This window comes from Aquila chrysaetos, chromosome 3, assembly GCF_900496995.4.
Source record: "Aquila chrysaetos chrysaetos chromosome 3, bAquChr1.4, whole genome shotgun sequence".
In the NCBI taxonomy this organism is placed as follows: Eukaryota; Metazoa; Chordata; class Aves; order Accipitriformes; family Accipitridae; genus Aquila; species Aquila chrysaetos.
This window is the reverse complement of record NC_044006.1, coordinates 50,496,763-50,521,520: the sequence shown is the minus strand read 5'-3', so window position 1 is coordinate 50,521,520 and position 24,758 is coordinate 50,496,763. Positions and strand designations below refer to the sequence as shown.

General features: G+C 37.5%; 1 protein-coding gene across 7 annotated transcripts in view; it reads right to left on the bottom strand.

The window, feature by feature from the left end:
* COL28A1 (collagen type XXVIII alpha 1 chain) overlaps window positions 1–24,758 on the bottom strand; it is a 94,511-nt gene that overhangs the window by 16,449 nt on the left and 53,304 nt on the right. For all 7 annotated transcript variants that reach the window (XM_030009930.2, XM_030009931.2, XM_041122081.1 and 4 more), the window contains 10 exons: window positions 24,187–24,255; window positions 22,757–22,825; window positions 21,714–21,785; window positions 19,676–19,744; window positions 19,018–19,089; window positions 18,321–18,389; window positions 15,509–15,577; window positions 11,109–11,177; window positions 8,283–8,351; window positions 1,015–1,083 (listed from right to left, as the gene is read on the bottom strand). In XM_030009930.2, the coding sequence (XP_029865790.1) occupies window positions 1,015–1,083; window positions 8,283–8,351; window positions 11,109–11,177; window positions 15,509–15,577; window positions 18,321–18,389; window positions 19,018–19,089; window positions 19,676–19,744; window positions 21,714–21,785; window positions 22,757–22,825; window positions 24,187–24,255 (696 nt within the window). The remainder of the gene's footprint in view (window positions 1–1,014; window positions 1,084–8,282; window positions 8,352–11,108; window positions 11,178–15,508; window positions 15,578–18,320; window positions 18,390–19,017; window positions 19,090–19,675; window positions 19,745–21,713; window positions 21,786–22,756; window positions 22,826–24,186; window positions 24,256–24,758) is intronic.

Sequence of the window (24,758 nt, the reverse complement as noted above, 5' to 3'; positions counted from 1 at the left end):
AGGTCCTCACCCTTGAAAACAAAATAATGTTTCCCCATAGAGAACATATTTTTCATTCTCAAAGGCTTTATGGAAGCAGCATGTAGTGTCACACATTTGTAGGATTTTGTCACTCAGTCCAAACCTACTTTTTTTAAACAGACTGTGTCTGTATGATTTACCAAGGTACTGAAATTGCTGCAGCTTTCAGAAAGCAAGGCAAAGTCAGACATCCTAAGAAAATATTTGTGCTCTGTCGCTCACTGCATTTCTGTAACAGGTTGGTAATAGCAACATTTCTCCTTTCAGATATTAGTTTATTCAAAATGGCAGTGGAGACTTCTGTTAATCTCTGCTAAGGAAATCACAGAAAAAGTTACAAAGGTGTATCTATTTTTTTTAAGTTAAAGTGGAGAAATATACACAATGTTTCTCTTCATTCCCTTTATAAAAATAATTGATGGATACACCTATAATAAAGAAATCCAGGCATGCATTGAACTTCTTTTCTTACCAGTATGTCTTTTTTGAATTATAAATCACTTCAGTGGAGGGAGGAAAAAATTGCCCAGATGTTGCATGCTGGCTGCTTATAGAATTAACTTCCTGTTTTCATGCTTCTTTCCTAATGGTTTTACTAATGAAATTAATTGGATTCAATTTCATTGAGCAAAAATTGCAAACATAAAATTCACACTTAACATATTTTCCACCACAAAAGAACCTCTTGGAAACAGAATAGATACAAACAGAAGAAATGCATCATTTAACTAATTTATCCACCTGATAGTTCTGTTCAATTTCCAGCTGTAATCTCATAAAGTTTAGCTGCAAATGCAATTTTCATCCAGTTAGTATTCCTTCCTAATCTGGTTGGTAGAACTGTATGGTCAGTGCCCATGTTTTTATGCTTGATTTCTCTGGCAGTTGCATCAATGTAAATCAATATGAAGATATTTTGGTGTCTGAGAGATCAGACTCTGGCAGGCAGCATCACAAAAGAGCACAAAAGCTTCAACATGGCATTGTACCAACCTTGGGACCAATCGTTCCGCTTCCCCGTGGTCCCGGGGGCCCAGGATAGCCTCTTATTCCACGGTCTCCCTGAAAATAGTCACAGAAATGTCTGTAATTTATCACCTATTAACTGTTACATCTTCCTCCACTTATGCAGCAGTCAGTCAAACTACACAGTTTAAAAAACAAAATAAACAAATGTTACATACATAAACAGTTCCTTTACAGATCAATATTAAAAAACACCCAAAATGCAGGCACCCACATTATTTAAGCTCCAGGTGAAGAACATTATTCCCCAAGCAAAGGTCCATGTGATCAAAATCACCAATAGTTAGGCCTCTAATTTGCAAACTTATCGGCTACAGAAGAAAAAGAAAAGCAAACTCATTTGAAAACAACACCATTTTTCCATCACGTTCTGCAGAGGCTTACCAGGATGGACAGGGAGCTTACTAGTGGGACACAACAGTCATCATGCCCTTTACTGATACTGTGCTTGTTCTGAAACTAGAGACATTTAATTTCCAGAACTGTCAAACTAATGCGTTTATGAAACTAAATGAATTTTAATAGCATTGATATAGAGGAACAAAAAGAACAGCCCTTTCTTTGTTTTCTTAAAAAGCCTTAATGCACATATGTTTAGCTTGATTTCTTGAGGAAATGAGGCTTAAGAGATACTCTGCTTGTGTTTCTGCTTGTCTATGTTAGTCCTTTCTTTTCTCCCAGTATATTTTGAACTCATCAGTAGATTTCAGCCAAATTCATCAGAAATGTAGAGGCCTTGAGCATATTCATTTTCGACAGTTTTGGTGATAATTGGAGGCTGGGTAAAGGAAAGAGATTCAATTTATGCCTTTAGTGGGGGAAAAAACCCAGAGGGGGCTCATCCCTTAACCAGCAGGCAGACAGAAGGCATCAGCTGCTTGGCCAGAGGAATGCAGGTAATGCTGAGCCTGGTGCTGCCCCGCATGCTGCAGACGAGCCCAGTGAAGGAGATGGGGCTCAGGGGACATTAGTGGTAGGGGAAGGCACAGGGATGTAAGAGGCAGTTTTACCTTCCTCAGTCCATAATTGTACAAATGAGGGAATAGGAACACATTCAGCACATGATCCCTAGAAAACTCCCATCAGTTTGAAAAGAAAAAAGAAATCTGTAACTAATAAATTATAGATGCAGAAAATTCTGAATCAGGTTTAGCAAATGTCCCTAAACCTATGCCTGTGCAGGCAAGTGCAAAAGAAAGAAATGTTCTGATACGCTATGGATCATCCAATATATTAACAACAGAGCCAAGAAGAAATTGTATTTCTTGACAAAATAAAAAATTTCATAATAAAAACTCTGCATTGTACTTGTTTTGGCACTCGGAAAAGCTGTGGAAATGGCTGTGCCTGCAGAGGGAGCATTCTAACTAGAAGAGAGGTGCAAGTATGAATCACACAAATCACAGATGACACTTGAGTTGTGGTAGGTGAAAAGAAACAACATTATCAAACTGATTAAAAAAGAAGGAAACAAAAGTACAGAATCTTTTACTGACTTCCTTTACTTTTTGGGAGGAATGTGTGCGGTCATTATAATGACTGCTTTTAGGTGACACACCCAAGGTTCAATTTCTAGCGAGAGATGACTCCAATCTGTGTTTTTTATATATGGCTATGATACTCTTATGCTAAGTCCCGACATATGTGCTATTTATGTAAATATATTAGGGCCCAAACTATGCTCAGGTTTGATGGATTTGGAAAGGTGGGAAGTCTGAATCCAAACACTAAGGCTTAGATTGAGTTTATAATGCTTTCCTTCTTGATGTAACATTTGGCTTCTGAAATTATTTTCAGTTCCTCTTTCTTCCAAAGCACTGGAGACTGGGCAATTTGAGTCAGGGCATAGGCAAGGTACATGGACGCTTTTAGCTTTAAATTGGTGTGTCAACTCATTGGGTTAAACTGATTGCCATGTTCAGTCAGGAGGAAATTTCTCCCTCAGATTTGATCAGAGAGGTGAGTTTGTTGTTTTCATCTAGTATGGTTTGGAAAAGGGAACTAAAGAGAGAGCTACTCTCTTTAGTATTCTTCTTCTTAAGATGACCTGAGGCTTTTATATCACACCTTCCCTGCTAATGCAAAGAGCCAAGATATTGGCAATGCCCTTGAACTTTTTGTCTCCCCCCACCCCCAATTCTAGCTATAAACTCTTAAAGATTACAATCTTAAGTACTTAAAGATTATAGCACTTAAGTCTGGTACATGGTGCTTGGAAATGCCCCTCTGCAGTGGCATGAATGGTAGGTATTCCTGATATTTTAAAACATGCTCAGTTTCTCAATTCCTCCTGCAATGCATTTTCTTACAATGAGCTTGAGATTGTCACGTTACTAGGAAATACTGAGAGTCTAGGCAAATGTAGTCATCTTCCTATTTAGTACCATCTATTATCAAAGGAATAATTATTGGTCCTCAATGTCCCTGCAAACCACAATACAACCTTAAGCTGTTCGTAGGAGAACCCTTCATGAGCAGAAGTTGCATAGAGCAGCCAAAGCTATCTCTGCCCAAGCCTCCTTCTGAAACCTGCCAGGGGTGCCAGAGCGAAGAGGTGGATATACAGATAAGGCTTCGCATTATAAGGTTTTTTAGGCGATCCTGGGCTGCTGTGGCCTGTAAAACAGCCTGTAAGCTGCTGTGATGGAAGCTGAATGGGAGGTTACCAAAAAAGTAAATGATTCCTTATGGGCCAGTATCAAATATACCTACAACCTGCTCTTAGACCAGCCCTGACCGAAAAGAGTGTAAGGGTGACTTGAAGTCATCTGCCTCTTCCTCCCATGGGTAACACATTCTTACACAGGGTCGTTGCAGGTGAAGGATCGAATTTTAGCCTCACATGCTTAGTTAATACCAGATGTCTCACTGAAAAGCTCTTTTGTAGAGCTTTTGAGTAATCCTCAAAGTTTCTGTATTTCTTGGCTTAGAGAAAAAAGACTTTTATTTTGTTTTATGAGTTGCGAAGTGGAGCAGTTCTTTTTTCTAAGGTGTGACAGTAAACTGTCCTCCAGGGAAGTAATTTCAAGAAGGATTAGTACTGTTCTTTGATGAGGTCTAATTTATTTCCTGTATTGTGCTTGTAGACAAGCTTGTCACCATCAGCAAAACAGTGAACTAGAAAAACACCACTGAAACAAGAAATAAAGACCTGAGTCAAGACAGTGTAAAGTAGGTAATTCCAATGTCTATTCCATACCATTTGTTCAAGAAAATTCATTACATGACCTGATGGTCACCTGAAAAATAAATCTTGGCTTCCAAATATATACACCTCATTTACTGTGAAGCATGTGTATTTGATACTGAAACATACAACGGACACTGCAAGACTCTGTTTAGTGGGAACTAGTGGATATAATGGTATGTGTAAGAAGAACATATTACAAAAAAAAGACATTGCATCTCTACTTTCTACATTTTAGTTCAAGTAGACAGGGCCCAAGCTGCAAAAGTTGTTTATACTGCAACTGGATCCAGCCCAAATGTTCATGCACTAGGGACCATGCTAGGGGTTTTAATAATCCTTCTGCTATCCAGTTACTGAGAATGAAGCTTGCTTTCTAGTGCTAGGCTCTTGCTCTTGAATGTCTGTAACCTACCTCCTAGTCGGCCACAGTGCTTTTAAATCAATCTTTTATTATATTCTGACATTATGTGCTTCTGTTTTAATGCTACAGAAAATAGGGTGCTGCCAGGATTGAATGCATCCCACATGTTCCAATTTTTTTTTCATGTGAATTTGACCTCTGATACATAAAATTCCTATCTAGCAGTGTGCACATATGTGAGCCATTTCTGAAAGTGGGGAGAACAGAGCTCTGATTCAGCTGAGTGGAACATTCCTATATAATGATACTCAAAGGCATTTCAAATTAACTAGTGTGTAAATTTATGAGTCTCTTTTATCAAATAAATGTTCTTTTTTATATGCAGAGATTGTTGCTGTTCTTCTTATATTCACATTTTTATGTGGAAGGGATGAGAGGTAGCCAATGCACTTACATTTTATTTGAAAAAACAGAAGATTGTCCATTTTATGAACTAAGATCTGGGGGAATTCTTGCAATTCAAGTGAATTGTTCTTCCTTGTGGCATCTTTGCTACCAGGAAGTTATGTAGAGACTAAGGATTCAAAACTTTGTATAAGCAAACAGGATAAAAAAATCAGGAAGGGAGAAGAGATGTTTATATACTTCGTTTCTTTTTTTCCAGTGTACTCTATACCATGTCTAGTGTGGATGCACAGAACTAAATCACAGATGTGACTATCTATTCGGATAATGCATGCTTTGGTGCAGCAGTCACACAATTCCTGGGTTGTGGGACCGCTCAGACCTCTTTTTGGTCCAGAACCCAAAGCACAGTAAATGGGTCCACTGGAGATTCACTTCGACAGCACATTTCCGACCCAGCCTAAACCACCCGTGCAGATCACCCAAGAAGACTCTGAGCTTGTACGTGTGGCTGCCTGAATTAGACTGACTGCACATGCTGAGGTCTTGCTCCTTAGGCTGTATCACACCCAGCTCCCACAACCCATTCTATTAACCTGAAAACACAGCTTCCTTTGCATCCATGTTTTTCAACAATTTGGTTCTTAGAATCAAGCTACCTAATTCTGACAATTTTTGTGACAATGGCAATGACTTGATGGAAATGAGGAAGATACTTTTAATTTACACGACAACCCTGATCTGACCTGAAATTGTCAGAAAACACATGAGAGTAGTGTTAACAATTTATCAGTCTGCCTTTGCCTTATCTTTTGCTGGCTTCTTTATAGATAATGAGTTAGGACGAGAGTTTCTATTACTAGATATTCCATTGTGCTATTTCCTCTTGTAATTAAATACTATTAAATTATAAGAGCCTCACCTCTTGGTCACAGCTATTTCACTTTTGCTCAGTCAAATTCAGGTTGAAGTAATGGGCCTATTGCCAAATTTATTATTAATTGGTAACATTCAACTAACACAACACAGGTCATATTCCTCCACAAAAGGTACTACCAATAAACCTCCTTTACTAGTACTGTGAATAAACTTCAGCCCACAGATCTGGGGGGATGGTAATACTTCTTATGCTGTTCATGGGTGAAGAAGAGACTGACAAGTAAGGATGTGATGTCTTTATAAAGGAATATGAGCAACTCACTTCAAATGGCAATGATGTAAATCACTTAGCGTACTATAATAGCTAATCTATGATTTAATTAAATATATATGTTATTATATCACAAGACTTACAGTGGTTTAAGAATAACTGATAAAAAGACTAGATCCCATGTTCTCCACTGCAAAAACTGGATATATTTTCTTTCACTTCACAGCTTGTACCTCCTCCCCTCTAATGCACTCTATGATACCGTATTGTACTTCTATCATTCATGATCTGTGTTGGAACTTTCCTAATAATCATACAGCCAAAGAATTGCTTGTCCCAGCAATTACATGAATTCAAGATTGTAAGAACAAAGGGACTTGTGACCCACTTTTAGATCTCTCATATAAGCTAGGCACTATGACTTTCCTAAGTGCCTTTCTGTATACCTTGTATATTTGTAATACTTTTCAGAAACACAACCACAAACATTGATTTTAAAAATTCCAGTTGTGAGAAATTTCACTGCAATGATTCTAGTGGTTTCCTTTCACTTAAGAAAAAAAAATCTTTTATTTCCATTTTGGATTTAACTCAAATTTGTTTATATTAAACACCTATATTCCCACTGAAATTCTGATTTATATTACTGGGGTTTGTAATCTTTCAACCCTGGCATCACAGTGGGAGATCATCTTATTTGATTACCTGACATGACCTTCCAATTCCTTTTCTTCGGGAAACACTACTTTCTAGAATTATGCAGTTAGGAAGTGAGGGGGAATTCCAGATGTAACGATGCCCCCAGACATTCTGTAGTCATAAGTTACATTTTTATCAATATCTGCCTTAATAATTTCATACAAGATTCTAGGATTTTAATGAATTGTTCTGCAGTACCCAAAAAAATGTCTTATAAGACTGTATTATATCAAGTCTAGTATCTCTATTTGGAAAAGATATAATCTTGTACAAAAAAATCTAATTAGTTTAGCTCTATGTATTTTTGGTAAGTCTATATTGAATAGCATAATTGCAATTACTTTTAGTTCTCTAGTAGGTTGTGTCACGGGCCAGACCTTGCATTACTTCATGTGAAATGTCTTGTATTGATAAGCGGTAATTCAGAATAGCAGCACAAAGCCAGGTTTCCCAGATCCCATTGTCAGGCCATTCTATGGTCATTCTAAGGTCAGGTCATTCTAAGGATGAATGTCTTTCAGTTTTTCCTTTATTGTGGATATGTTTTTAAGGGGTTATTGTTGTTGTTTATTTTAAATGGGAATTCTAATGTTCTGGGAACTGAAGTTGAAAGTTCCTTCCGTTTGGGAAAAAACTTGCTTGGGCGATATTTATTTTGCTTTCTCCTGCAACAGGCTGCCTGTTTCCTATTTCACATATGTAACAAGGAAATCATTAATAAAACCACTCTCTGGGATATTTTAAAGCAATTTCTTGTATGATTTCAGCCTTAAGTCTCTTTTTTTCAACTTTTATAACAGTAGTTACAATGCAACTTTTTAGGTGAGTTACTGCTTAGAACTTTATAACACTCTAGCTATTCTTTGTTTTATGAAACAAACTTTGAAGTGTTTGAGTGTTGTATTTCTAATCCCTTTATCAGGTTTTGGGGTGGGGTTTTTTTGTTGCCAAGTTTTACCTCTATACTAATATTAATTTTAGGTGAAGGTTTATAGTCTTCTCTTAGGAATCCATTTCAAGGAACTTTAAAAATACCTCACTAGTTCCATGTAACTGACATTTCCCCTGACTCCTTTGGGGCCTTGTCCCTTGCACTTCTGTGGCAGAAAGGAAGTGCGTAATTATTAGGCAATACTCTGCCTGTGTTGGATTCTGACTTCCACATAGAAACTCCAGCATCTAGAAACATCCTGGGTCTTTGGATGTATGGAAAACCTGCAGATTTGCATCAAACCTGGGGATAAAGCAAGAACTGGTTTGTATCTACAATGGCAGAAAAGTCTACCACAAGCTTTTCTTCTAACTGAAAGTGGGAGATGAGATTGCAACATTTTGTCACATATATGCCATTCTAATCTAATGTATTTTTTGGAAGAAGTTTGTCTACCTTGTCTACTAGTCAGATGCATGTACTACCATTGTACAAGTACCTTTGGTCCAGCATCTCCCACGCCATGTGGGCCTGGTGGTCCCGGGGGGCCTGGTGGTCCTGGAGGTCCCTGGTACAGCAGAGGAATAAAGCATGTCAGTAATTGTCCCAAAGGAAGAGTATTTGTCTTCTTCAACAAAGAAGAGAATTTCAGCAATTGTTACTGATCTCTTTGGTTTTGCTGTATTTTGTCAAATTCTTCACATTTCTGATGTGTACTGAGCAACAGTCATCCTCAGTCCCAGGTGGAAACCTGAAAAGGCTACCAGAGTGGTGGAAAAAAGTCCAGCTTTTGACTTAAGAACACCAGAGCTGTTCTCAGCTCAGAGAAACCAGTGAGAAAGCAGACATTGCTCCATGATTCATACATGGCAGACATTACACATCTGGGATACCAGAGCTAACCCATCTAAATCTGGGCGTTGGGTAACCCTAACATACTCTGGTGTACTTTTGTCCGATAGTCTGCTCTCCTGAACTCCCTGCTCAGTCCCTCACATCCCCTTCAGCTGCCCTTCATACTGTTGGAGGCATCCCCAGCCTCCCTTTCAGCATTCATAGGGGAGATGTCTTTGCCCCACCATGCTACAGAGACTTAGCTACATAAATCTTGTTCATGTCTGCCAGTGGTTTACGAAGTTGGTCTTTCCAGAACATGGGGCATGGAAAGGCGGCCTGAGAAGGGGAAAGATGCATGCTACAGCACAACAGAACCTTCACGCATTTCAAGGACATGTACTCATGTGGCAGGGAGAAACACAAGCAGCTTTTACTGAAGCCTGAGATTGAGTTGCAGAGAAGCATGACTCTTACGGCAGTTGCAGATGGGAATCCTAGAACAGACATGATTTCAGGAATACTACTGCAGAGTGAAGCATTTTTTTTTTATTGCCTGGTCACTAATAGAAATGCAGGAAGCGCATACACGTAAGTTTGTCATCCTGTGACTGGTCAGACTACAACCAGCATTTGTATAGTTTTATTAATCAATGGTTACCAAACCAGGCTTCTCTTGAATTCTTTGATTAATTAGAAATAAAAAGTTTTCAGATTCTCACTGACCTCTCTGATTCTGTATCTACCAATACTTCTTTTTCATATAGTTTAAACAGATATCTTAATTTGTAAAGCTTACAACTTCAGTTCCTATGAGGTGTTTTAAGGCCTACTAAAAGTTCATCAGTTGTCTGTTTGCATCACTGCCTTATTCATGACTGCCTTTGCATTTGCTTTTCATTTGTATTTGGGATGACAGAAGGGTTTTTTCATCTGTTTGCATGTCCTCTGTTAATGGGTCTGAGTCTGTTACTGGCACTCCTTGACCCTCCAAAGAGTCTGGACCTGGTCTAGTGTCCCTACGTGCTGTGAAATGTGTCAGGTACATGGCATTACACCAGGAATTCTGAGTGAATGCCCTCTGAACTAATTCTGATCCCAAAGGATATTGCCAGGATCAGTTTGAATGATAGAAAACTGGAGCTGAGCTGTGACTTATTTGAAAACACTCAGGTCCCACCTCAGTGTATTTTTGCAGTTGTAGTTTGAAATAAAGCTGGATTACAGACATAAAGAAAACAGTGCTAATGGAAGTTTGACATGTGGTGGTTGAAGAATGGCAACAGTATTTTCACTTTCTAGTGAAATGTTGGTCAAACATGTCTATGTGGCTTTGGATGACTGAAATTTAGGATGATATGCCCTTGTAATGGAATGTGCCAGCTGGAATACTCAGGCATTAGCCCCCTCTGGAGCTAACCATCAGAAAAGCAAGGGGGGAGAAAATCTTCAAAAAGGAGGATTTAACCCCCTGGTATGAAAAGCAGCTGAAAAACCAAGGAATTGAAGGCTGCAGGATTTGGCCAAGCAGATGTTATTAGAGATCTTGAACAAAGAACAGTAAAGAAAAGGGAGGGAGGGAAGGAAAAGAATTCAAAGCAGTGATTGTATTAAACATGTATGAGCAGTCATGAAGATTTTTATGGAATAACATGGTATCCCTTTCATGATGCTGAAATGAGAACAGATTATATCTGGTTCTGACTGCCTGTAGAACCGGCACTGTATCTAGGACAGGAAAGGACTTCAAAAAATATGTGAAATATTTAAATTAGCTAAAGGATGAAAGAGAAGATTAATTGCACTTAGTTAAGTAACTAAATATTGAGTTATCACACTGTCGTGGTTTAACCCCAGCCAGCAACTAAGCACCACGCAGCTGCTCACTCACTTCCCTCCCCTCCCCAGAAGGATGGAGGCAGGAATCGGGAAAAAAAAGTAAAACTAGTGGGTTGAGATAAGAACAGTTTAATAGAACAGAAAGGAAGAAACTAAAAATGATAATAATAACAATTAAAAAATGACATTAATAATAATAAAAGGATTGGAATATACAAAACAAGTGATGCACAATGCAATTGCTCACCACTTGCCAACCAATGCCCAGTTAGTCCCCAAGTGGTGATTCCTCCCAGCCCTACTCCCCCCAGTTTATATACCAGGCATGACATCCCATGGTATGGAATACCCTGTTGGCCAGTTTGGGTCAGCTGCCCTGGCTGTGTCCTGTGCCAACTTCTTGTGCCCCTCCAGCCTTCTTGCTGGCTGGGCATGGGAAGCTGAAAAATCCTTGACTTAGTATACTAACTCTACTTAGCAACAACTAAAAACATCAGTGTGTTATCAACATTCTTCTCATACTGAACTCAAAAACATAGCACTGTACCAGCTGCTAGGAAGACAATTAACTCTATCCCAGCTGAAACCAGGACACACACAGTAATTAATTTTCTTTGTAGAACACAAAATGCAGAATTAAAATTGTACTTACAGCTTCACCTTTGTGGCCATCGCCTTTTTCTCCACGGGGTCCAGGTAGTCCAGGTGGGCCCTGGCCACCCTAAATACAAAATAGTAAGTCAGCCATCTTGCCAGTAACTGGAACATCATGATGTAACAAATATTAACAAATATGTAAGGAAACTATTTAATATCCTTTTAGAAATATGGAATACCAATTACCAGCTCTTGCAATTTGTTCGCAAAGCTCAGAAATTTTTGTGCTTTTTTATTTTGCTTCAGTTGATCAAATTAAGATTTCAGAAAAATAGGAGTTCTCATTAGGAAATTATTAATTTCTAGATTTGTAGTTGCAGAGAGAAATCTTCAGAACAGTGACTTTATCTTCAGCCAATACAAAGTTGAATTTATTTTTAAAAAGTTAAACTTCTATGACTTTGGGGGTAGGTCCTGACATTTGAACAATGAATTTAACAATACTGAAACATAATATGCCAGCCTTAAGTTATCATATGTGGTGCATTTTCTGCTTCCAGGTAATCACATTGGTTCTCTGATACAGTAAAGCAAAACTGCATTCTACAAGGGAAAGAAGTAAAAGAAAGAAATACAGTCGGTTATAAGAAATATATAATTTCTCTTAATTTAGCCTAAAATGCTCTGTATCAGGAGACAATCACTCCTTCTGTTGACTCTTCCACTGACTCCCACTAAAGATGTGTGCATTTGCAAAACCTCAATGCTTCCTTTCACGACCAGAAGAGAAGCAAATAGCAATCTTTTCCTCTTCCCTCATTCCAGTGATCGTTTTCCTGACATTTAGTGAGAAAATTAACTAAGCTTGCAATTGACTGTTCTTCACAGAACCAAGAAAGAAAACATATTACTCTGAGGTATCCCTCAAGATATGCTGGCAGTCTGTACCACAGATATTCACATGACAGCACTGCCAGTCGGAAATCCTTATTGATACTTGTAGGTCACACACCCACCCCACTCCTAAGCACTGTATGGATATGGCCATACAGGGAGAAGTGTACACCCTTCACTCAGTCCCACATAACCAAGAAACGTAAATGGACTCTCCTGTACAGGGTTGGAGGGTCAGTTGTTAATATACATACAGATAACTTATCCTGAAGAATACATACGAATAGCAAATATTTCCCTGTCTATTCCAGTAAAAATAAATAGCTAGAAAAGAGAAACTACAAAAGACTGAAAACTGCTGTTTCATCAGTGCATTGTGCCTTGCAATTTCTGCAATAACATAATGCTTCAAGAAACCATGAATGGAGTCCTGATAGCAGCTCAGATCTCAGCGGCTGGTCTGTCTGAATACAGTGTCCATGACTGGAGAACAAACTGACTTATATTCTAGTTAGATATCCAACAAAAACAGACTTTGGGTCCAGATTTCCTGTCCCATGAACATCTCTACCATAGACACAAGCAGTCAGATCTTCTTAACCAATTTAGCCCTGTCAAGGAAAAATGAAAGAGCTGCTTTGGATCTCCTAAAGATACACATCACAGGTTTAGGTTCGGAGGTAATTGAATGAAGAAAGATGAGGCAGACTCAATGTTCTGGTTAAGATGAAACCATGAAACCACTTTAAGATGGAATTTGGGATAGGGATGCAAGCATGCCTTATGCTTAAAGAAAATTGTACATGGCAGGTCACTCCTGCGTGAATCTCTCCTGTCCTCCAGTCTAATGGGATAGTTTCACTGGAAGACTTTAAACAGAACCTGACCACCAGATTCAAACTGCATCAGCCCTGAAAGAAGTTTCTTCATGTTTCCTAATTTTCAAATGATAGAATTCTGATCCAGTTCTGTAAAAATTTAACTGAGTGTGCTTCTAGTTCATAAATAGCTTTATAATAGAAAGCAAATTTTACCTCTTCTTCATTCTTAATATCCATAGATCTTAAATTGTGGATAAAATAAGAAAGGTTTTAGAAATGTTTAATAACATTTTTTTTTAACAAGAAAGGAAACCATGGATCATGAGTTCACCTCTATTTTTGCTTCTAACTCCACTACAGTAAAAACCGGCCAAACAGATGTTTTCATTTAATCTTAGCATACCATTGTAAATACCAAATACATGTTACCACATTCTTTTCTGTAAGAATTGGGATTTTGTCAAGTGGCTGGTTTTGCCATTAGTAACACAGATAGAAATCTACTTAAGCCAAATCTATGGCCAAATCTGCTACAAGAAACAGTTCTCTAGTCCAGATTATTTAATTTTTTTAACAGCTGCATTGAAAATACACAAGAGATGGCCCAGGAGCAATTCTGTGATTACTGCTTCCCACAGTTTTGTGGGGTCTGGAAAAGACAATCACAGTGACTCACTCTAAGTCAGTGCACTGGCAACAAGGCAAGTGCTGTTGATGTCACAGATGGCATGCTGAATTAATTAATCTACTTTGCCAACGTTTCCAGGGCAGGTTTTAAAGTAATTTTCTGAAGCAGTAATATAGACATGGTTGCTTCTACATTCTTTCAAAGAAAAAGGAAAAAAAAGGATAAACATAATATAAACATAAATCTGGTGCCCATGGTCATTGTTAAGAAAAAAAACAACCGCCATAATCAAAACCTAAATGATTAAGTATACAACTGGACAATTAAGTCATGTTCCTTACTTCTTGTTATAAGAAAAACAGAGTGAAGTAGTGTTCTAGAACATAGACAAAGTAAATAAATTCAGAGTTTTTGAAAATTCAAAAATACAAGCTACTGAATGCATGTAGATCAATGTGCTATCGAGTAAAGCATTATTGGTATTCCTAAGATGTTATCACACAAAAATTATTGCATTAAGTTGCTTTATTTTGAACTACATTGTGTTAGGTACACATAAACTGTTTGGTCTCTGAATTTGGGTCTATCAAATATATTCCCAAGAAATGAAACAGTGGAATTGAGTGGAATATTTTAGGTGCAGACATGGTAAATGTTAAAAAAAAAAAAAAAAAAGAGGTTTACTAAGAAGGTTCCTGATTTCAGTCTGGAAAGGAGATCACAAGAATGGTACCTTTCCAAACACTGAAGGAAAGTCTTCCTGAACTATTCCCTTATCACAAGTGGCAGAAGGCTTACAGAAAGTTTCAACCCAGATCATGACTGATAGAAGTACAATATGATATCATAAAATGTGTTAGAGGGAAGGACGTGAAAGCTGCAAAGTAAAAGGAAATATATCCAGTTTTTGCAGTAGAAGACATGGGGTCTATTCTAGGGACTGCGCTTTTCAGTTTATTCTTAAATAATGTAGAAAGGTGAGTAGCACTGTTTTCTCATGACACTGTATTATTCTGATTAGTTAAATGAAAGACAATTCTAAGGAGTTGCGGAAAAACCCTACTTAAGGGTTTGAGTAATTTGGTGATAAAATATCAGACAAAATTCCATGCTGATAACTGTAATGCATTATGCAAGGAGAAAAAGCAATCGTAACTTTATGTACCTAACAATCATCTTGAACTACTATTACCACTTAAGAAACAGGAGAAATAGAACCATTCTTTGAAAAGTTTACTCCACTGTTCAACAGTGATAAAACCCCATAAATTTCATCCTTTGCAAATCAATCTATATGCTTTTCCTCTAACTTATTTCCCACTGGCAAGAGGATGGTCCTTGGTCTCACCTTATTCTTTGAGCAGCCTTATATCAACTCACGTGTACTACAGAGGAGAATTTTTCAGTCTCTCACTTTTGCAAAGACTGCAATCTCTGTGTTACCACTGAATACTCAGTTTTATCTTTGGTCTTTCACTTGTGTGTTGATCTTGTCAGTTAACCACTAAAGGCTCGAACAGTGAGCAGTCCTGCTACAGACTACTGTACTCCACTCTTAGTGTTGAAGTTAGAAATGTAAAGGCTAGAACCAAGTAAATACTACTCTGTAACCTATATGCAAATAAGTACTTCCAAAAGATCTATTTTTTAATTTCTTTATTTTGGGCCTGTCTCATGTTTTTGAATGTGCAAGGCTGGTAATACTGAAACACCACTGTTAAAATAACTAATACCTCTCAGTTTATACTCAGTAAAGAGCATATTGCCCATACAGAGGTATAAAAGACCGCATGAGATAACAAAAGGTGGAGATGAATTTGAAGAGCTACTTTCCTAATGAAGACTTCCTGAGGAAAGTTTGCAGGGTGAGGCACACCAGACTAGTTATTTAATCTATTTTGTGTTTCTTCTTTGAAAAGATAGTAAGTTTATTTTTAAAAATAGGCTTAATCTGGAATGATGGAAAAGAAGATGGAAGATGGATGGAAGAATTAGTCAGTTACTTTCCTGAAAAAGTTGTTCAAGTGGTTTCAAATGCACTCTTCTTTGCACAAGAGTTTTGCATATATCTCATGTTTCTTTATTTTCCATCTTTTGTCCAAAAACTCCTACCTTTGGTCCTATTATTGATTTTCCAGGAGCTCCATCATCTCCTGGTGGTCCCTCGGGTCCTGGTTCCCCCTATTCAAAAAGAAACAAATCCAACGCCATGTTCATTATTTTCAGTTTTAATTTCCAAAGTTTTACAGAAGAGAACAAGTATTCAATTCCTTCTGACAGTGACAATTATTGAGCTAGGTAATATGAAATCAGTACTTGTAGAGGAAGCTTTCACTATCTTGATTCTGTCCTCTCTTACACTTTTGCTTCTCTGCAACTGCGTCAAAGAGTTTGTTCTGCCTTGATGAATAACTTGATGGCTTTAGTTTCAACTGAGGGTTGAATATCATAATTCAGTTTCAGTGGCCAGATTCACCTGTGGCTTCTGCCTGCTTTTGCCCACACAAGCAAGGCTACATAACTTTGTTTCTGCCAGAGCACATAGAGAACAGCAAAGAAATTCAAAGACAAGTGCTGACACAGAGTATGTTTAGAAAGGCTACGGATGCAATGGCACAGCACTTCAAAATTGCAAGCTCCACAGTCTGAAGACCCAGGAAGAAACTTGAGTTTTTCCTCAAATATTACCCAGTACAACTGTTTGGTAATCTTAGCTCTGTCAGTGGCTTTCCTGGAAAGCAATCAGGCTTAGAATTCAAGTTCCTTATGTTATCCCTTCAGAGCAAAATTTGGCTCCTTCTAGTGTTTAATCTACGGCAACAGATGTTTTACTTTACATTCAGGATCTTAAAAAGAAAATTGCAATTTTCTTGCAATTGTGAAACTTTCACAATTTTTAACACTAGTGAGAAGGACAGGCAGTATTTCAGGAAACATTCACTAGGGAATGCAGATTACATGTTTTATCAAAACCACCGAGCAGCTGTAACCATGAGAATATGAGAAAAAACAGCTATTTAATGTTAATGTCTCCACATTAGTAACAGCATAATGGTTGTCCAGGGAAATAAAACTCTAGTCCCCAAACGTGGGTGTAGCTTAAAATAAATAAATTTCCAGTGGACACAACCATGGCTGTCCAGGAGTTAAGACCTCTAGCAATCATCTACATCAAATACTTAGAAATGTACTGAAGAGACCTCAGACCATGACAATTCCCAGCTTTGAAAAACATGCAGATTCCCTGCATTAGAAATTTATAATGTCTGGCTTCACTACTGCAGATACCAGGATGTTCCAAGAACACCATTAGTAGTAATCATTGTACCTTCCACAGTGGAGAGAAAAAACTGACCTGTGTAGCCTGTTATATTACTGAGCAATTGTCAGAAACAGAAAATTAGATTTTTGTTTAAGCAAAGAAATTACTATGGAACTAAAAAGTTTTGTATGTTTTCTAAAAATCAACTTGCATTTTATAATTACCCAAAATACTTGTTTTCTCACATCAGCCACTGCACATAAAAGCCCTGATCTAAAATTTAGTAAAGAGTTTGGAAAAACTTCTACAGACTACAGTGGATTTTAGATCATGGTCAGTCTGCTATGAAAGTAATATGAACTGTACTGAACAGAATAAAATCAGACTGAAAAAGGCAATAAAGTCTACAAAGTTCTTATTTTTCAGCATGAATTTTATCAATAAACAATCTTGTCTCACTTACTGGTCTATTAAGAAACGACACAGTAACCAGGAAAATGTGAAGAAGGGAGACCAGTGTAGTGAAACCTGTCTTCATACAAGTTCTGCCTTATAGCATGCCACTTATATTTTCCTGATATAAAGTTTGGCACATTATTATGGTTTTAAACCAATATAAGAGATATGAGCACCCCACAGTCCTCTCCTTTTTGATCTGTGGCTGCATTTTTACTCCAGGTGTATCCTGAGCTTCTTGCGTTCCCTTCTTCCTTCCTCCTTCATGCGCAAAGAAGTCCAAACCACATCCTAGCCCTTGGTGATGCCCTGTTGCCAGGCTGATAAGTACATTGCATGCACAACACCTACATGCGCTTGTGGGGGGAGGGCACATATATTTTTAAGAAGAAGAAAAATGGGGATGAAATTACTTCAGCGCGATAGGATGTATATTAGTGATTTCTCTACCCTAAAAACTATCACTGAAGCTGAAAAGCATCAATTAAAGTTGAAGTTAACTGACATTATAAAAACAGCAACTATTTTATTCTTAAAATAAAAATGGGGTGGTAGTGAATTTTCAAATGTTTTTAAAGCCTTCAAAGTTAGCTTTACTGCTGCTGAATCCGGTTATTTTACTCAGCAGCACAAGTCCCACTCATTTCAGGTTCATTTTCCCCATAAAGAAAATGAGTTAGTTGTAGCTCTAGCTATCTCGTATATGACATTTCATTTAAAGTAGTATCTACAGGCCAGCTGTTCACTTGGAAGTGACATACAAACACTCATCTCCAAAAAATCATCTAGTTCAGCATATAACTCCCTAGAACTACATATAGACACATTCCTGCGGGGATTTACTGCCACATTCAGGAAACTTTTAGTCTAAGAAAGAAAATGCATAGTAAATTTGGAAAAAAAAAAAAAAAAAGATTTCAAAGTGATTAATTTCACAGGAGGGGCCAAAACACAACAGAAATGTAATAAGGATTTTTTTTTTTTTTAACATGCACTAAGTTCAGCATCCTGTTAAAGGGCCCGCCAAACACTCTCTGTTAATTTTCAGTACTTTTCAGTCCTTATTTCTAAAATCCAGTCATCTTTGTTACTACAACAAGGAATTTTAACTTCTTTAACTTACATTCTTTTAATTTTGACAGAAATGTGCACTAGAAATTTTCCAATCTCTGGTCTCCAGCAAACACATATCAGATAGATAATCACCTTTGGTCCAGCAGGTCCCCGAATAGATGATCCAGCGACACCAGGTGGTCCTCTCTCTCCCGGTTCACCCTGTTACAAAATGGTATCATCTAGATTTAAACTGACAGTTTCATTTTCTGCACAAGTAGCAAAAGGTTTTTTCAACACTTTATATTATAAAAATATCCACAATGTAGATCTATTTACAAAATGGACAATATTTGGGAAAAATCATAAATCAACTTACTGTTCTTGTGAAAGCTGGTCCAAATTTCATGTTTTAAATAACTATTGGTTGAACCATGTATTTGATTTTTTAACGTTAATTAATTTTTTGCGTCCGGCTTACAAAGCCAATGGAATAACCAGAACACTTGTATTTTTTCAATTTCCTTACAATTCAGAGTGATATTCACAAAATATTATAATAGAAAGTTAATGTTTCAAAGTAAAAATTTGTGAAATGCTCGTGGTTGGAATCACTTGGACAACTTTAGCTTCTCAGTGCTCATGCATAAGTATAAGGTCTGTAATTAAATGTTTACCTATTCTTTTTCTCCTTGGGACTTTTGTGTCATTCAGGACAGAGGATGGAAATATTTCTGCTTTTCCTTTGTTCTGTTAAGTCTCCGAGCATCAGATGCTTAAGAAATTTGTACATGACATAAATTCCATAGATTCTTTTATAAAATACAAAGTGGAGGAGGAACAAGCTTACTTTTGGTCCAGCTGGGCCTTGTACTCCTTTAGAACCAATTGGTCCTTGGGATCCTTTTTCTCCGGGGTCACCCTGATGAAAACAAATCTTTTTTTTCAATCACAGCAAAGATTCATTCACAACTAGGAGATACACAAATAACCAAAACCATGACGATAATGACGCCCCTAATTAGAAAGGTATTTAGATGCTCCACTCCAACTGAAATCCCACTAAGTTCTAGAATTTGCCCCAGATGTCATAAATTTAACAAGGTGGGAGATAAAAGTTGTCTGTCTACTAATACATCTTTCCAGACTTTTAATTTCATATTTAGATATCTGACTAGTCACCTCATTTCTCTTAGCTTCTTCTCTCTGCTTATCAGCATACTGAGATAATTTGACGACTCCTAACTTTAATGAAAACTCTGTACTGAATTTTCAGGAAATCTGTACTGGCCAATTAACTTTAGCATCTATGTTTATAGTCTGATTTTGCTGCACTTGTTCAGGCTAAGGAACACATCACTCGCTCTTAAACCCCTTTAAATTATCAGTTCAAATATAGTTGCTACTTAAGATATAATGAATGAAAAAATAGGCCAGAATCTGAACCCTTATAAAATAGGCCCTTCTAAAGTTTGTAGTATTTGTCCAGTGTGCATGTCAAGCCATACCTTTTGGCCTACACTTCCTTTGCCAGGGGGTCCTTCTGGGCCTCTTGGACCTTGATCTCCCTTTTCCCCCTAATAGAGATTAGATGGTTAATTAATTTTCACGTAGCTAATTTTATTGAATCAACAGACTTATGAGAAACAATGCTTGCATAAACACTTTTCTGAAAAATGCCAGTAAATATCTGGTTAATTTTTTTTCCTGCAAAAAATAAAGTATTCTGTCTTCTTAAACCCGCTCCACCTTCCTGCATTCATAGTCCTTATTTTCACAGACCTTTGTAATAGTGCCATTTGCAATTGCATCTATCTTTTTCTAGGAAGAATTGCATGCATATACTCATATGTAGGAAGAATTGCATGCATATACTCATATGAGGAAGAGAAATGTTGCAAAGTTATCAGAAAAGGTCTTGGTTGACCAATTCTAAGAAAAACAACTTTTAATAAGCAGTAATTTTAGGCAACTCTGTAGCCAAAGGCCAATCCAGGCTTCAAATATTTGCCAGAAACATTACTTCAAATAATTCACAAATAATCCACATAAAACATTCTATTAAGGAACATTATCTATGAAATATTTATGTGTAATATAAGTCAATTAGTATATCAGAATGCCTGCAGGTAATTCAGAAAGTGAAAAGTAGATCAAAATGTAGTTTAAAAATCCATTTCTGATTTGAGCTGTTGATGGAAGTGGCATTACAGTGCCTGCTGTTGATAGGCATGAGTCTGGGTCCCACTTCTGTGAGATAGCTTCACACCTGCAAATAACTGCCATAACATCACTGTGCTACTCACTGCAGGCATCAAGCTATTCTTTGCACTGTCCTAGATACCCAAGGTAGCTGCTCAGTACTAATATTTTCACTTGTAGTGAATTGCGACAGTGAAGGTGACAGCACCAAGTTGATCTCAGAATAAAGGTAATTTGCAAGAGAAAAAAACCCCAGCATTCCCAAATATAAAAGCCACCTGTAACTTTAACCCAAAATTTACTCTTAATTCTGATGTTTCACTTCTGATACACTGGGATCTTCATTTTTGAGCACTTACATAGTGGGCGATTTCAAATTTTTAAAAATAATTAAGTAGCAACAGAAATGCTATCTATTTTTCCACAGTGAAAGGCTTACTGCCTCAGGCTGTAGCTTGTCAAACTAGTATTTGCACTGCCCTTGTAGATGAAAAAAAAGTGAAGCTGCATTCTTAATAGATGTTTATTACAGCTATTCAGATATTTTCTGATTAAAGTCCTGCAGCCAAAAAAATGCTGATTTGCTTACTCTGAATCACATTCAGTTCATCAATTCTACACATTGGCCAGCTGCTACCCTCATTTAAGAGCTGCACAGCAGCAGAGTTTGGAGGCACCTGGATTCTCAGCAGCAATTCATCAGCCACAGCACTGAGTTTTGCTCACTCAGCAGCTCATTCTGTTTGGGAAGAGTAAAATTAAAAGCCTCCATTTAACTTACTCTAAATTGACTATTTTGGGCTTTCTGCTTTGCATCCCCCTAAATTCCTTTCCCACATTTTGAATTTATGTTTCTTTTTGCCAGTGTGGCAGAGTTTCTCTTAAAATCTCAGAATTCCCCTTGGAAATAAGCAGCCCTGGTTTCAGCTGTTTGTGACAGTTTCTGTAGCAGGCTGACAGTTTCAGCCACAGCTCACCACCCTGCTAGTTGCCCTAAGTCACATCAATTTGAGCATGACTTCTGGGTGTCAGGAAAAATCTGAACAGGCTGTAAGGAACAGGCTAAAGACACAAGCTATCTGTTCTCCAAGAAGATTGTGAAATTTAACAGTAGTCAATAGCCCACAAAAGGCAGGGCAGCTAAATCAGTTGCAGATTCAGATGGTAGCCACTGTTAATAAAGTTTGTTGGAAACATCTCAACTAGCCTAGTCCCTCTTCCCTGGCAAAAGTATTGGCACATGCCCTCTTCCAGGATGAACTCCCTGCCATTGCATACCTGCAAACTATGGTTTGTTCTTCTTTTGTCTACACCTTCTACATGGGGTAAAATATATTTCCTTACCTTTGTTGCTGGCTTCCCAGGATCTCCCTTCACCCCCCTCTCTCCTGGGAGTCCTGATGGACCTCTATCTCCCTTGAAGAAGAAAAAATAATTATATCTGCATACTTCAATAAATTCTTTATTGTGTAAAACGGATCTAACAGTGTGTTAAAATATTAATTAATGATATACAATATTTTTGCTCAAATAAAGGTTGTTATTCCCAGTAAGTTAAATATTTTATAGAGCCAGTAATTTTTTCTACTCATACAATCTAAAATAAGTATTTTAAATTTCTTTCCAAGATCTCCACCTACTTCTTAAATATTGGTTTTGTATTAAATAAGTTTACATTTATTCAGTGAGTAAAAATGTGATTGAATGCTGTTTGTTATCCTGTGCACAAGAACAATATGATACAAATGTAATTTACTTGCAAAGTCAAACATCTGGGACTTAAGGAATGGTCAGCTGAACATGCCTAAATGGAGTTGTTGATGAGACTAACACCTCGCTGGTTGTACAAACCGGTCTAGGCATTACTTTTAAGACTTGTCACAAAGAGTGGAAACTATCCATAGGAACTAGTTCTGCCAAGTGCTTCTTCCATGGTCCTGGGAAAGATCACCAAAACCAAGATGTCTGTGTCATCTTACTCAAGATTTCGGAAGCCCTAATTAAATCATTATGGACATAGTATACAGGCTTCAAAATGGCAGCTGAAGTCAAAGCGTTAAGTGTCACACAGATTGGTTTTTTTTCAAATCATTGCAGAGGAACAGAGGTAGTAACATTTCTAACAGGCTTTGGAAATACCTCACTAGCTTAGAAAAGATGGGGGAAAACTCTGTTCCAGTTATGGCTGCAGTAATGAATTTAGGAGAGAGGGTGGGAGCTCTAGCGCAGTATTTTGAGTTTAAAAGCTAAAACCGTGTCACTGAAATTCCTTCTTATTTTGATCATAGTCAATTTATACCAAAAAAATCTTCTACTTAGTTTATCAGCAACTAGTGAAAGAATTAGAAGACCCTATAAGGAGCAGTTAAAAATAAAAATAGGCTCACTTTAAGTCCTCGTACGCCAGTTCCTGGAAGCCCTGGTTCTCCTTTTTGTCCAGGTTCACCTGATTGGCCCTAGTAACAGCAAGTCTTTTGTTTAATAGAGGAACACAATTTAGCTTCATTCATTACTTGCACTATTTCACTAACTGCTTTACACACAGAAGTGGACTTGATGATCCTTATGGGTCCCTTCTAACTTGAAATATTCTATGATTCTGTGATTCTAAGTGGTCAAGTTTTCAGCTGAGCAGTTCTCAACTGGAAAATTCTGTTCTTTAAAAAGCCCCAGTAACTTGTAGGACTGCATCTATTTTATTTAACCTTGCAGTGGGCAGAAAGTCTAAATGAATCATTCCAACTTTCTCCTTTTTGTTTTAATACATTTTAATTTTTACTTTATACCACTATATCAAAACCTCTTTGGTCACTGAATGAAAAGTGAGTCCAAATAAAGAAAAAACAGAACGTCTATTTATGAGAAAGTTTTACCATCACAGTTCTTCCTTCCAGTAGTTCTAAAAAAGTCAAAGAAATAGGAATTCCATTTTTCAATTTTGCATTTTAAAATACTTTTTCACACTAGGAAAACTGTCCTCATACATAACAGGTTTCACAGCTACCTATTTTTCCCTGCAGTAATATTAAACATCCCTGCTGTAACTGCTACTTACACCCCAAAGTAATGTCCAGAAGAAAATGATTGTATTTCTCCCTGGTTTTGCTACAGTGACTAATGTCTCCCTTTTGTAAATCAAAGTGATTACAAAGCACACTTCTGCTTTACAGTTCATCTGTTCATTCCACTTGCTTTCCTTGGTATTTCAGGAATTCCCTTTTTCTCCTCTTACGGTGCTCATCTTGACACTGTATCGCTAGAGGCTTGGGCTTTGACAGCACTAATCGTTTACCCCACTTTCCTGTTCTCTTCTTACTTTCCTTCCTTCTGTGGTGCAATGTCAGCTACTAAGTATACTTAAGCTCCTTGTTTCTCTACTAGTGTTTCTGTCTTTGGTTTTAGTTCTTTCTTATGACGACCATGAAAGGCTGAAGGACAGGCTGAAGGTATGGTGGGACTAGCCTGAAGTCTCAAAACCATGGTAAAATGCTTTACTTTAACACAATGTGTATGTGGCACCAAACTCATTTGATATAAACACGTCTGAAAGATACTTTGTTTATAAATTTGTGTTCATTTAGAGCCTAAATCCACATTCACAAAGGTTAAGGGCTGATGCTAAGCAAAAGCCATATGCTCCATTTGGGGAACACCTTGATAACGTGGGTGGTTTTCCCTCAAAGATTCAAAATTGTTATCTCCAGTGAAGGGTTACATTTTCATCTCATCAAACACACTCTTGAAAAGCCTGGCAAAGATAGGTAGCTTGTTGTTTCTTGCTGGTGCTATTTTTAAACAGTAATATCTGAATCATTACCTTTGGACCTGGCAGACCCAAGCCTTTAGATCCTTTTGCCCCAGGGTTTCCTTGTGGACCCTGTATACCCTACAAAGCAAAATAAATGAGTTAGTGCATTACACTTTTCCACGTGTGAAATTCACCACGTGTCCGTCTTTCAGTTAATAACTATTTTATCTTATCTTTAAAAGGAAACAATTTGCTTATCTGTCCTCAGGCTTAGTTCTGAGATCTTTATTTTATTTTTCCTTTGTCACTATCCTGTGGATTTCACTGATGTATCCAAGTGTAATGACTGTTTAGGGAGAAAACAAAGAGGAAGTGTCTCAGCATCTGCATCTAAGCCCTGATTCATTGGCATAGTATGGTGGAAGCATGAGCTTTTATCTTCTTTCCAAAAAAACATAACCCAAGAGATCTTTTGGGATGTTTCAGTTTTTCTGTATTCACCTGTTAAAGGCTGTGTTCAAGCTTCAAACGGCTTGAAATTCAGAAGTGCTGGATTCTTACCTTGTGAAACTCTTACCTATATGTCATCATGAAGCAATATATCTGATTTATCTTCTATGCAAATTATTATGCATATTAGA